This window comes from Sparus aurata, chromosome 16 (assembly GCF_900880675.1).
Source record: "Sparus aurata chromosome 16, fSpaAur1.1, whole genome shotgun sequence".
Classification (NCBI taxonomy): domain Eukaryota; kingdom Metazoa; phylum Chordata; class Actinopteri; order Spariformes; family Sparidae; genus Sparus; species Sparus aurata.
The window spans coordinates 5,222,669-5,235,623 of NC_044202.1; the positions used below are offsets into that span (position 1 = coordinate 5,222,669).

The 12,955-nt window shown below is 40.5% G+C and overlaps 1 protein-coding gene and 1 gene segment (V, D, J or C); one reads left to right on the top strand and one right to left on the bottom strand.

Moving 5' to 3' along the window:
• Positions 1-12,955, bottom strand: part of LOC115566089 (M1-specific T cell receptor beta chain) — a gene marked incomplete in the record, with an annotated part of 384,816 nt that overhangs the window by 149,999 nt on the left and 221,862 nt on the right.
• On the top strand, positions 5,052-5,766 carry LOC115566094 (T cell receptor beta variable 18-like). The segment is given in 2 exon segments: positions 5,052-5,262; positions 5,370-5,766. Coding segments are annotated over 2 exon segments (378 nt in total).

Below are 12,955 nucleotides of genomic sequence, written 5' to 3' on the forward strand. Positions count from 1 at the left end.
GCATATCTATCAGTGAGTGTGTGTGTGAGCCTGCTTTCATCATACTGAACAGAGGGGGAACAGTATCTGACAGTAATATTCCAAGCTGTCAGGATGCGTTCCCCCTGTTTTAAAATGGTCAAATGAGATAATATCAGCCTGAAAATCACAGGACGTATCTGTTGTTTGGAAAGAAGTCAGGAGTAAGAATTTGAAAGTTGTGTGAGCCTCCTTTCATACTGAGCAGAGGGGGGAACAGTATCTGACAGTCGTATTTCAAGCTGTCAGAGATGCGTCCCCTGTTTAAATGTTCAAATTTAATGATACCAGCCTGAAAATCACAGGACCCATTTATTTTTGGAAAGAAGGTCAGGAGTATGAATTTGAAAGTTGTGCGCGCCTCATTTCATGTTGAACAAGAGGGGGAACAGTATCGGACAGTCGTATTTCAAGCTGTCAGGATGCGTTCCCCCTGTTTAAATGGTCAAATTGAATGATATCCGCCTGAAAATCACAAGAGTTATCTGTTGTGGGGAAAGAAGTCAGGAGTATGAATTTGAAAGTTGTGTGAGCCTCCTTTCATACTGAGCAGAGGGGGAACAGTATCTGACAGTAGTATTCCACGCTGTCAGGATGCGTTCCCCCTGTTTCAAATCGTGAAATTAAATAATATCAGCCTGAAAATCACAGGACTTATCTGTTGTGGGGAAAGAAGTCAGGAGTATGAATCTGAAAGATGTGTGAGCCTCCTTTCATACTGAACAGAGGGGGAATAGTATCTGACAGTAGCATTCCAAGCTGTCAGGATGCGTTCCCCCTGTTTAAATGATCAAATTTAATGATACCAGCCTGAAAATCACAGGACACATTTATTTTTTGGAAAGAAGTCAGGAGTATAAATTTGAAAGGTGTGTGAGCCTCCTTTCATACTGAACAGAGGGGGAACATTATCCAACGGTCGTACTCCAAGCTGTCAGGATGCGTTCCCCCTGTTTAAATGGTCAAATTGAATAATATCAGAACCATCTGAACTGATGCACATTTTTGGTTTGTCCTTCCAGTTAAATTCTATACACCTCATCTTAAATTTTTCATTTGATATTTGAAATCAAAATTAGTTCTGCACAGTTGATCAAAATATCACTCAGGGTTGTAAAATCACATCGTGATTCAAAAAGCTTTTCAGTGAATTTCCTCTGTTTTTGAATCATAACACATCATAGTAGATGTTAAATGATCTCAACATGATTGCAGCTCTAATAAAAATCTTTGACTTATCTTTGTGAGCATTTAACTATAATATAAGTCATCTTTCGTATTGTTTCACTACGCTCTCCTTCATGTTGTTTGAGTGCCATCTAAGACTGGGTGATGATGGCTTCAGAATAATACTGCAATATTTTTAGGATAAATATCGATAAATATATGTTGATGTTTTGAAATCTCCTAAAAAGCACAAAAAATGAAATGTCACAACATTTCTGACCATATATTGATGTTGCAGGGATGACCATCTTCACTTTCCCAAATATTAACACAATGAGATTTCTGATAAATAACCAGTATCACAATTATCTTAAACACTGTAGGAGGACCTCGAGGACCACAAATCATCCAGGATACGTACAACCCAGGACTGAACGTCACACACATGACACTCCCACCTGCAGCTTCTTAGACCTCTAACTACTCTGACAGTTGTGTTGGACCTGTTGCAGTCTTTAAACTGAAGAACATGGACATCATCAAACATTGTCTCCTAATACTTCTGCTCTGGTGTGACGTTCTTTCACAGGTCTAATCGATGTGAGTGATGTCACTCAGACTCCTCTGCTTTGGGTGATCGAGGGTCAGTCTGCCACGATGAACTGCAGTCACAATAAGGATCATTCACATGACCAGATGTACTGGTACAGACAGCTGCCAGAGGAGGGGATGAAGCAGATAGTTTTCACAACTGCATACAGTGATCATCAATATGAAAGTGGGTTCAGTGCTGACAAATTTCCAGCAACAAAGAAAGATGCTCTGACTGGATCTCTGACAGTGGAGAGGCTGCTGTTCAATGACAGTGGAGTGTATTTCTGTGCTGTGAGTGAACACAGAGATACAGGTGACTGAGACAGCTGTACAAATACCAACTGTTGGTGTCACAGTGAAAAGCAGACAGCTGTCCTTTTATTTAACTGTAGAGGGAACTACAGAGTCATCTTTCACCAAACATGAGAAAGATGTTGGTTGATATATTTCAGGCTCTAGTTGTTTTTACACTATATTTATTTATTTTTAAACTTTATTCTTATGAAAGTATTTAAAAGCACAGTGTCAGCTGATGTCACTGAATTCAAGCATCATTTCAAACCTGACAGGTTCTGTTATCCAAGCTCTAATAAAGACACATGTGGAAGTTGATCATAAACCCCAGGTCACTGTTTGCACCACTGTTTCTAAAACCAAAGATCTCATGTGCTGCAGGAGGACCTGGAGGACCATGAATGTACCCAGTTACTGTGATCACATCCCACAAAACACACTGTCTGACACTCCCACATGCAACTACAGCTCTGTGTGTGTTACTACACTGACTGTTATGTGTTCGACTCTGAATTTCTCAACATGGACTTCACCAAACATGGTCTCTGCAGCTTGGTACTGTTTCTGCTCTCGATAAAAGGTGAAGTACAGAAATATCAGCAGTGCTGAGCAGCATCGACTAGAACGTCTGTTAGAAGGATTAAAAAAAGTCCCTGAAAGTATAAAAACAGTAAATGTTCTGCTGCATGCAAATCAAAGTTTTGACCTCAGGTATTGTTAACTGTTTTTCACACAGGTCTGACTGATGGAAGTGACGTCCACCAGACTGACATACTGTGGAAAGACAAGGGTGAAAATGCAACAATGAACTGCAGTCACACCAAGACTGTCCAGTATTTGTGGATGTACTGGTTCAGACAGCTTCCAGGAGCAACAATGGAGCAAATAGTGTACACAACAATTGGCAGAGATGATCATGAATTTGAACCCAACTTCAGTGAGGAGAAATTCTCAGCCACCAAACCTGACATTTACACTGGAACATTCACAGTGAAGAATGTGGAGCCAGGAGATAAAGGCTTGTATTTCTGTGCTGTGAGTCAACACAGTGATACAGACACATGAGAGCGCTGAACAAAAACCTCAGTGCACTGCTGGCTTATCTATCAGTGAGTGTGTGTAGCAGCTCTACTGTAGGGGGACCTCGAGGACAATCAGACAACATGACATCACACAGCAACACTCACACCTGGAACTCTTCACGTCTCTGTTGTAACGTCACACCTCCCATCACACACACTGACAGTGACTCTGCTCTCTGAGCTCATTTAGCTCAGGACACAATAATGATAATTAATATAATAATTGTGTGCAAACTAGGACTGGGTGATAATGCCTTTAAATAATACTGCAATAATTTTAGGCTTAATTGCAATAAATGATTTGTTGATATTTTGAAATCTTGTCAAAAAAACAAAAAATCAAATGTCACAACATTTTTTACCTGATATTAGTATTACAGGAATGACTATCTTCACTTTCCCAAAGTCTACTATTACTTGGAGATTGAAGTGACAGAACTGTGTCCTGTAACAGACTCCAACATGTTTAACTGCCTGAATATTGAAAATAAAATCATATAAACCACCACCAGCTCTGCTAAAGACGATGACTCGTACTTGAACCCAACCAGCATAAAAAATAATTCCAAAATTCTCTGTTTAATGTTTATAAATGATCAACAAATGATAATAAAGACGTTGGTTGATATATTGCAGGCTCTATTTATTTTCACAAAACATTTATTTCAAAACTTTATTCTCATGAAAGCATTTGAAAGCACAGTGTCAGCCGATGCTTCTAAATTGGGGCATCATTTCAAATCCGACAGGTTCTGTTGTCCAAGCTCTAATAAAGCCACATGTGCAGTGGCGGTTCTAGACCAGTTTTGATAGGGGGGCCAGGTTGGGGCCGGCTTTTTTGTTAGGGGGCACATACAACCCGGAAAAAAGGATAAATTCCTCATTCAGACAAAGTGGTGTTTACAATTTCAACAATTTTGATTGGGTAGTAAACTGCTGAGACACTTTATTTCTGCCTTTACCTTCAGAACAAAATCATTGCAAGAAATCTGTCATTGTATTATTAATGCAGACTCCCTGTCAGGGGGGCCACAGGGGGATCCAGACTCAGAGTTACGGGGGCACTGGCCCCTGTTGGCCCCTGTTGGCCCCCCCCTAGAACCGCCCCTGCACATGTGGAAGTTGATCATAAACCCCAGGTCACTGTTTGCACCACTGTTTCTAAAACCAAAGATCTCATGTGCTGCAGGAGGACCTGGAGGACCATGAATGTACCCAGTTACTGTGATCACATCCCACAAAACACACTGTCTGACACTCCCACCTGCAACTACAGCTCTGTGTGTGTTACTACACTGACTGTTATGTGTTCGACTCTGACTTTCTCAACATGGACTTCACCAAACATGGTCTCTGCAGCTTGTTACTGTTTCTGCTCTCCATAAAAGGTGAAGTACAGAATTATCAGCATTGACTAGAATGTCTTCTAGAGGGATAAAAAAAATGTTCTGCTGCATGCAAGTCAAAATGTTGACCTCAGGAATTGTTAATTGTTTTTCACACAGGTCTGACTGATGGAAGTGACGTCCACCAGACTGACATACTGTGGAAAGACAAGGGTGACAGCGCAACAATGAACTGCAGTCACACCAAGACCGTCCAGTATTTGTGGATGTACTGGTACAGACAGCTTCCAGGAGCAACAATGGAGCAAATAGTGTACACAACAATTGGCAGAGATGATCATGAATTTGAACCCAACTTCAGTGAGGAGAAATTCTCAGCCACCAAACCTGACATTTACACTGGAACATTCACAGTGAAGAATGTGGAGCCAGGAGATAAAGGCTTGTATTTCTGTGCTGTGAGTCAACACAGTGATACAGACACATGAGAGCGCTGAACAAAAACCTCAGTGCACTGCTGGCATATCTATCAGTGAGTGTGTGTAGCAGCTCTACTGTAGGGGGACCTGGAGGACAATCAGACAACATGACATCACACAGCAACACTCACACCTGGAACTCTTCACGTCTCTGTTGTAACGTCACACCTCCCATCACACACACTGACAGTGACTCTGCTCTCTGAGCTCATTTAGCTCAGGACACAATAATGATGACAGCTGGTCTGATCACACTCTCTGCAGCTCTGCTCTGCATTATAGGTACTGAACATTGTGATGCTGATGATTTGATTTAGTCCATTCAGTTTTCATGATGAAGAGGAGTCACTGGTGGTTCTGTAACACGACGAGATCTTTTTCTTTCACAGGTCTAATCGATGGGAGTGATGTCACTCAGACTCCTCTGCTGTTGATGATCGAGGGTCAGTCTGCCACGATGAACTGCAATCACACTAAAGGCAACACATATCGAGAGATGTATTGGTACAGACAGCTGCCAGAGGAGGGGATGAAGCAGATAGTTTTCACAACTGCATACAGTGATCATCAATATGAAAGTGGGTTCAGCGCTGATAAATATCCAGCAACGAAGAAGGATGAACTGACTGGATCTCTGACAGTGGAGAGGCTGCTGTTCAGTGACAGTGGAGTGTATTTCTGTGCTGTGAGAGAACACAGTGATACAGGTGACTGAGACAGCTGTACAAATACCAACTGTTGGGGTCACGGTGAATCAAAGACATCAGTGTCTTTAATCACCTGTAGGGGGAGCTCGAGTGGCAGCATATGGTTGGAAAGATTCATTTTTCACAGAATACATCAGTGAAAGTAAAAATTATGGTGAAAATAATGATAATTTCCTCTTATTTTGAATCATATCATAACACATTATATGTTAAAAATAATCTCAATATGATTGCAGCTCTAATACAAATCTTTGATTTACCTTTGCAACCCTTTAACTATAAAATAAGTCATCTTTCCTATAATTCTTGCATCGCAGAACACAGTTGAAACCCAGCCTGATGGTTATAATGCCAGTGCTGACTAAAAAGAAAACATGTAGAAAACATTTTATTTGTCAACCACAATCACTCCTGTGTCCAGAATCAACAAGATCCAACAAATCTCCTCAAAAGCGCAACAAAATGAAACAGACAGATGGACTGCGGTCATGACCTTGGAGACAGAATTTAAGGATCAACATGGTGATATTATCCATGAGGAAGAATCCTGAACATAACAAATCTCTGTCTCCTCCCCCCCGAGGTGATCCTATAACATCCGTTCAGTCTGTCAGTCGATGCAGAAAGAGAGGAAGATAAAGACATCATGATCAGAAACATCTACAGGATCACTCTGCTGCTTCTCTGGCTCTCCTGTAGGTTCAAATTTACACTGTTTGCTAAAAACCTACATTTTTTGCAACCCTTTTTCTTCACTCAGTGTTTTTCTCTTCAAATGCAGGTCGTTCACTGAGCGTTCAAGTCGATCAGGGTCCATCATCGATATTAGGAAGTCCTGATGGTTCAGCAACAATCAGCTGCAACCATTCAGATAGTTCATACATTGTAATACTGTGGTACCAGCAGCCGACGGGGGACGCTGGCCTCAAACTCATAGGATTAACTCATTATAAGAGCCCAACTATAGAGGAGCCATTCAAAGAGCATTTCAAGGTGACAGGAGACGGCTCGTCAAAATCTGAACTTCATGTACAAAAGCTCAGACTGCCAGAAGACAGCGGCATGTATTACTGTGCAGCTAGTAGCACAGTGACTCAATTACACTCTTGCCTATACAAAAACCCTCTCTGATAGTCAGCCACATAAATTCCCAGTGAAGAAGAACACACCTGCATCTAACTGCAGCCTGTGGCAGGAAATCATCACTGATATCAACCTCAAAACAGTCTTTTTCTGTGTTTAAGGGAAGGCCTAACACTGGTATTCTCCGACGTGGATCCTAATTTCCCATGTTTTGTGTCTAAATAACAAGAGTTTTTGAAATAAGTCTAATATTAAGGTAGACAGCTGCAGCTGCAATGTAATCCCTACAGACAATTACATGCTGCCCAAGTACGTCCACTATAATTGTGTCGTTGTTCCAAGTGTCTGACAACATAATGAAAAAGATTCCTACATAGATGGTTATCTTAATTAAAGATTAAGATCCTTTTTGTTTACCCAGTAACAGGCGCGTTTCCTTCCGCCAAAGCCACCAGACTCCATTTGGAAAAACAGTTATTTAATCTTTGTAAAACCGACTTCATTTAAACTCGACAGGAATACAAAATAGACCTTAAAAAACAATCCTCCTTCGTCTATCTACTCTTCAACAATCGCCAACCCTGTTTAAGGCTCAATAAACTCCCTATTAACCGTGATTGATGTGACAATATCGGGACAGAAGCGTGAGAGAGGGCAGACATTAGAGAAGCTGCGGGGGGGGAAACATTTTAGAACATTGTTCTGTTGGCTACAGCAGTAAATCTAAATACTGGACCGATTTCAAATTCATTTCCACACAAAAAGACAGCTAAATAGGATCCAGGTTGATAAAGGACTGAGTTACCCTTTAATCAACACAGCATAATACTATACAAATCCACTGATGAAGACATGTGACGGTCCATAATGTCAACTCCTCCTCCTCCTTCACATCCAGGCAGCTCTCTTCTGTTTGCAGTCATCATCTGTTACCATCATGATTAGACTCCTCGTATATTTAGCAGCTCTGCCGTTCTGTTTAACAGGTAAAATTCCATTAAAATCCTACCTCAATATTTTCAGTACAATTGATTTTTGTCACTAAAGCTGTTTATTTTAAATGTCTCTTGCAGAACTCTCAAAAAACAGTGTTCAACAGACTCCCACTGCCCTGATCAAACATGCTGGAGAAGAAGTCCTGATGAGCTGCAACCATTAAAACACTGATTTTAACATGATCCAGTGGTATAAACAGTCTGCTGGGATAAAAGATATGGCTCTAGTTGGCTATGTACGTTTTACATCTGATGAGGTTGAAGATCAATTCAAAGACTTTTGTGAAATCACTGGTAACGGGAAAAGTCTGTCAAGTCTGAAGATTGCAAAGAGTCGATTTGAAGACAGTGCAGTGTATTTCTGTGGTGCCAGTAGAGCACAGTGGTACAGAAATCCTCCTTCTTCTACAAAAACCTCCTCAGCAGGTTACACAATAACACAAATTACCACATGAAGAAAAACTAACCACATTGTGAATGTTTGGTATCAGACAGCTGGTTCACCACCAGCTGTTAGATTCTTATTTTATCCATTGGGGTGCAGTGTTTCTCCACAGATCTGTTGATATGTGATCTTTTATTTCTGGCCACTATAACAACAAAATTTTGTGGATGTGACGAGCAGCTCAGTGAATCTCTAAGAGGAGGGACTTGGATGTTTTCTTCACACCTCCACCACCCACCTTAGTCCTCTAATTGTAGGACTCACTTACATAAAATTAGAAGGGAATCATCAGCATACATGCATGAATAGTGATGAAAACAGCAGCAGAAACAAGACTGAGTTTAAATCCAGTCAGAAAACACAACATGTTGATCGCCATCTGCTGCATCACCTTGAATATTATACTGGTTTCAGGTAATAGAATGAAATGTCTGATGTTTGTTCTCTTTCTCTTAAGCTCATTTACAACTACAGATTCAATGAAAGCATCAATGTTTTAGAGTAATGAGGGACAAGGCAGTCTCTTTCACTCGTTTCCATTCATCATTAATAAGTGAATGTATCCTGATTTTGTTCTGTTGATGTCTTTTACACAGGTTCCTCTCCAAGTGACCAGATTAAACAGATTCCAGCCCAGATGTTCTACCAACCTCAAGAAACAGCCAAAATAACCTGTTCCCACAGTATTCAAGACTATGATAGAATCCTTTGGTACAAGGCGTCAAAGAACAGACAGCTACAGTTACTGGGATACATGTATGGAGAAAGTGCATTTCCTGAAAAAACTGGAGTGGAAGAGACTGTGAAGATAGAAGGGAATGCAAACAAAGACAAGAACTGCACATTAACAATTGAAGGACTCACACTGAACAGCAGTGCAGTTTACTTCTGTGCTGCTAGATTACACAGTGCTACATATCACTGATCCTCTGTACAAAAACCTCCCAATCACATGACACCACCCACCTCAAGCCTTCATGTTGGTTTGCTGATAGGAGGGTCTACTCACAGAGGAGGTTGGTGATAATCAGTGTAACTACTGATAGACTGACAATACCATTCATATCAATACAATTATTATCAAACACAAAAGACAACATGATCCTCATATTCCTAAGCATTCATTTGAACAATATTCTTGTGTCAGGTAATATCATCAAGAGTTTTTAAACAACATCTGTTTATAGTATACTGTCTTCAGCTGTAAGTACATCTGACTATGTCTTGTTTTTGATATTTTCAACAGGTTTGTCTCTCAGTGAACAAGTCCACCAGACTCCAGCTGATATGTTCAAACAACCAGGAGGAGAAGCCAAAATCAACTGTTTTCACACCATTCCAAACTATGAACAAATCCTCTGGTACAAGCAGACAAATGGAGAGCTACAGTTCCTGGGATACATGAATATTAACAATGGATATCCAGAGGATGGAGCAGGTGTGAAGATAGAAGGGAATGCGAACAAGGACCAAAACTGCACATTAACAATTGAAGGACTCAAACTGAGCAGCAGTGCAGTTTACTTCTGTGCTGCTCGATATACACAGTGCTACATATCACTGATCCTCTGTACAAAAACCTCCTCACCACACACAATTACAGCTTTCAGCCTCTCACACCTGGAATAAGCCAGTGTAACCAATGTTGGTCTTCCCTCTCATCCAAATCAGATATGATAATAGGAGGTTTCTTATGTGCAGCTATGCAAAACTTCACCTGCCACATGCTGCCTCATACAGTGACTATAAAAAGGATACACCTAATCATTGTTTCTTCTTTTATTGCTTTTACAAATGGAATACTGGTCAATATATACAAACAACTATACAATCAGATTGCTGGTTCACCACCATACACTTAGATTCATATTTTATCCATTAGGGTGCAGTTTTTCTCCACAGATCTGTTGATATGTGATCTTTTCTTTTCTCTCCACTTTGACAACAAGATTTAGTGGATGTTAAGAGCAGCTCAGTGCGTCTCTAAGAGGAGGGACTTGGGCAGTGTAATCACACCAGCACCACCCTTCTGTGCTGCTAGATTACACAGTGCTACATATCACTGATCCTCTGTACAAAAACCTCCCAATCACATGACACCACCCACCTCAAGCCTTCATGTTGGTTTGCTGATAGGAGGGTCTACTCACAGAGGATATTGGAAATAATCAGTATAACTACTGATAGACTGACAATACCTTTCATATCAATACAATTATTACCAAACACAAAAGACAACATGATCCTCTTAATCCTAAGCATTATTTTGAACAATTTTCTGGTTTCAGGTAATATCATCAAGAGTTTTTAACAGCATCTGTCTCAAGTATATTACTTTCAGCTGTAACTACATTTGACTTTTTTGGGTATTTTTTTCAACAGGTTTGTCTTTAAGTGACCAAGTTCACCAGATTCCAGCTGATATGTTCAAACAACAAGGAGGAGAAGCCAAAATCAACTGTTTTCACACCTCTTCAACCTTTAATCAAATCCTCTGGTACAAGCAGACAAACATACAACTACAGTTACTTGGATACATGTATCTCAATAATGAATATCCAGAGAATGGAGCAGGTGTGAAGATAGAAGGGAATGCAAACAAGGACCAAAACTGCACATTAACAATTGAAGGACTCACACTGAACAGCAGTGCAGTTTACTTCTGTGCTGCTAGTTTACACAGTGCTACATGTCACTGATCCTCTGTACAAAAACCTCCCAATCACATGACACCACCAACCTCAAGCCTTCATGTTGGTTTGCTGATAGGAGGATCTACTCACAGAGGAGGTTGGTGATAATCAGGCTGCTCTCTTCTGTTTGCAGTCATCATCTGTTACCATCATGATTAGCCTCCTCTTACATTTAGCAGCTCTGCGGTTCGGTTTAACAGGTAAAATTCCATTAAATCCTACCTAAATATCATCAGTACAATTGCTTTTTGTCACTAAAGATGTTTATTTTAAATTTATCTTGCAGAACTCTCAAAAAACAGTGTTCAACAGACTCCCACTGCCCTGATCAAACATGCTGGAGAAGAAGTCCTGATGAGCTGCAACCATTCAAACACTAATTTTAACAGGATCCAGTGGTATAAACAGTCTGCTGGGAGAAAAGATATGGCTCTAGTTGGCTATGTACTCGTCACTTCTGAAGTTGAAGATCAATTCAAGGACTTTTGTGAAATCACTGGTAACGGGGGAAGTCTGTCAAGTCTGAAGATGGCAAAGAGTCGATCTGAAGACAGTGCAGTGTTTTTCTGTGGTGCCAGTAGAGCACAGTGGTACAGAAATCCTCCTTCTTCTACAAAAACCTCCTCAGACACAGCAGGTTACACAATAACACAAATTACCACATGAAGAAAAAACTAACCACACTGTGAATGTTTGATATCAGACAGCTGGTTCACCACCACGCAGTTAGATTCTTATTTCATCCGTTAGGGTGCAGTGTTTCTCCACAGATCTATTGATATGTGATCTTTTATTTTCTGGCAACTTGAAGAACAAGATTCAGTGGATGTGACGAGCAGCTCAGTGAATCTCTAAGAGGAGGGACTTGGATGTTTTCTTCACACCTCCACCACCCACCTTGGTTTTCTGATTGGAGGACTTACTTACATAAAATTAGGAGGGAATCATCAGCATACATGCTTGGATAGTGATGAAAACAGCAGCAGAAACAAGACTGAGTTTAAAGTCAGTCAGAAAACACAACATGTTGATCGCCATCTGCTGCATAACGTTGAATGTTATACTGGTTTCAGGTAATGGAATGAAACAACTGATGTTTGTTCTTTTTCTGTTAATCTCAGTTACAACTAGAGATTCCTGATTTGTTCTGTTGATGCCTTTTACACAGGTTCCTCTCCAAGTGACCAGATCAAACAGATTCCAGCCCAGATCTTCTACAAACCTGAAGAAACAGCCAAAATAACCTGTTCCCACAGTATTGAAAGCTACAATCAAATCTTTTGGTACAAGGCGTCAAAGAACAGACAGCTGCAGTTACTGGGATACATGTATGGAGACAGTGAATTTCCTGAGAAAACTGGAGTGGAAGAGACTGTGAAGATAGAAGGGAATGCAAACAAAGACAAGAACTGCACATTAACAATTGAAGGACTCAAACTGAGCAGCAGTGCAGTTTACTTCTGTGCTGCTAGATTACACAGTGCTACATATCACTGATCCTCTGTACAAAAACCTCCCAATCACATGACACCACCCACCTCAAGCCTTCATGTTGGTTAGCTGATAGGAGGGTCTACTCACAGAGGAGGTTGGTGATTATCAGGCAGCTCTCTTCTGTTTGCAGTCATCATCTGTTACCATCATGATTAGAATCCTCGTATATTTAGCAGCTCTGCCGTTCTGTTTAACAGGTAAAATCCCATCAAATCCTAACTTAATATTTTCAGAACATTTGATTTTTGTCACTAAAGATGTTTATTTTAAATTTGTCTTGCAGAACTCTCAAAAAACAGTGTTCAACAGACTCCCACTGCCCTGATCAAACATGTTGGAGAAGAAGTCCAGATGAGCTGCAACCATTCAAACACTAATTTTGATAGGATCCAGTGGTATAAACAGTCTGCACGGAGAAATGATATGGCTCTAGTTGGCTATGTATATGTCACTTCTACAAAGGTTGAAGATCAATTTAAAGACTTTTGTGAAATCACTGGTAACGGGGGAAGTCTGTCAAGACTTACGATTGCAAAGAGTCGATTTGAAGACAGTGCA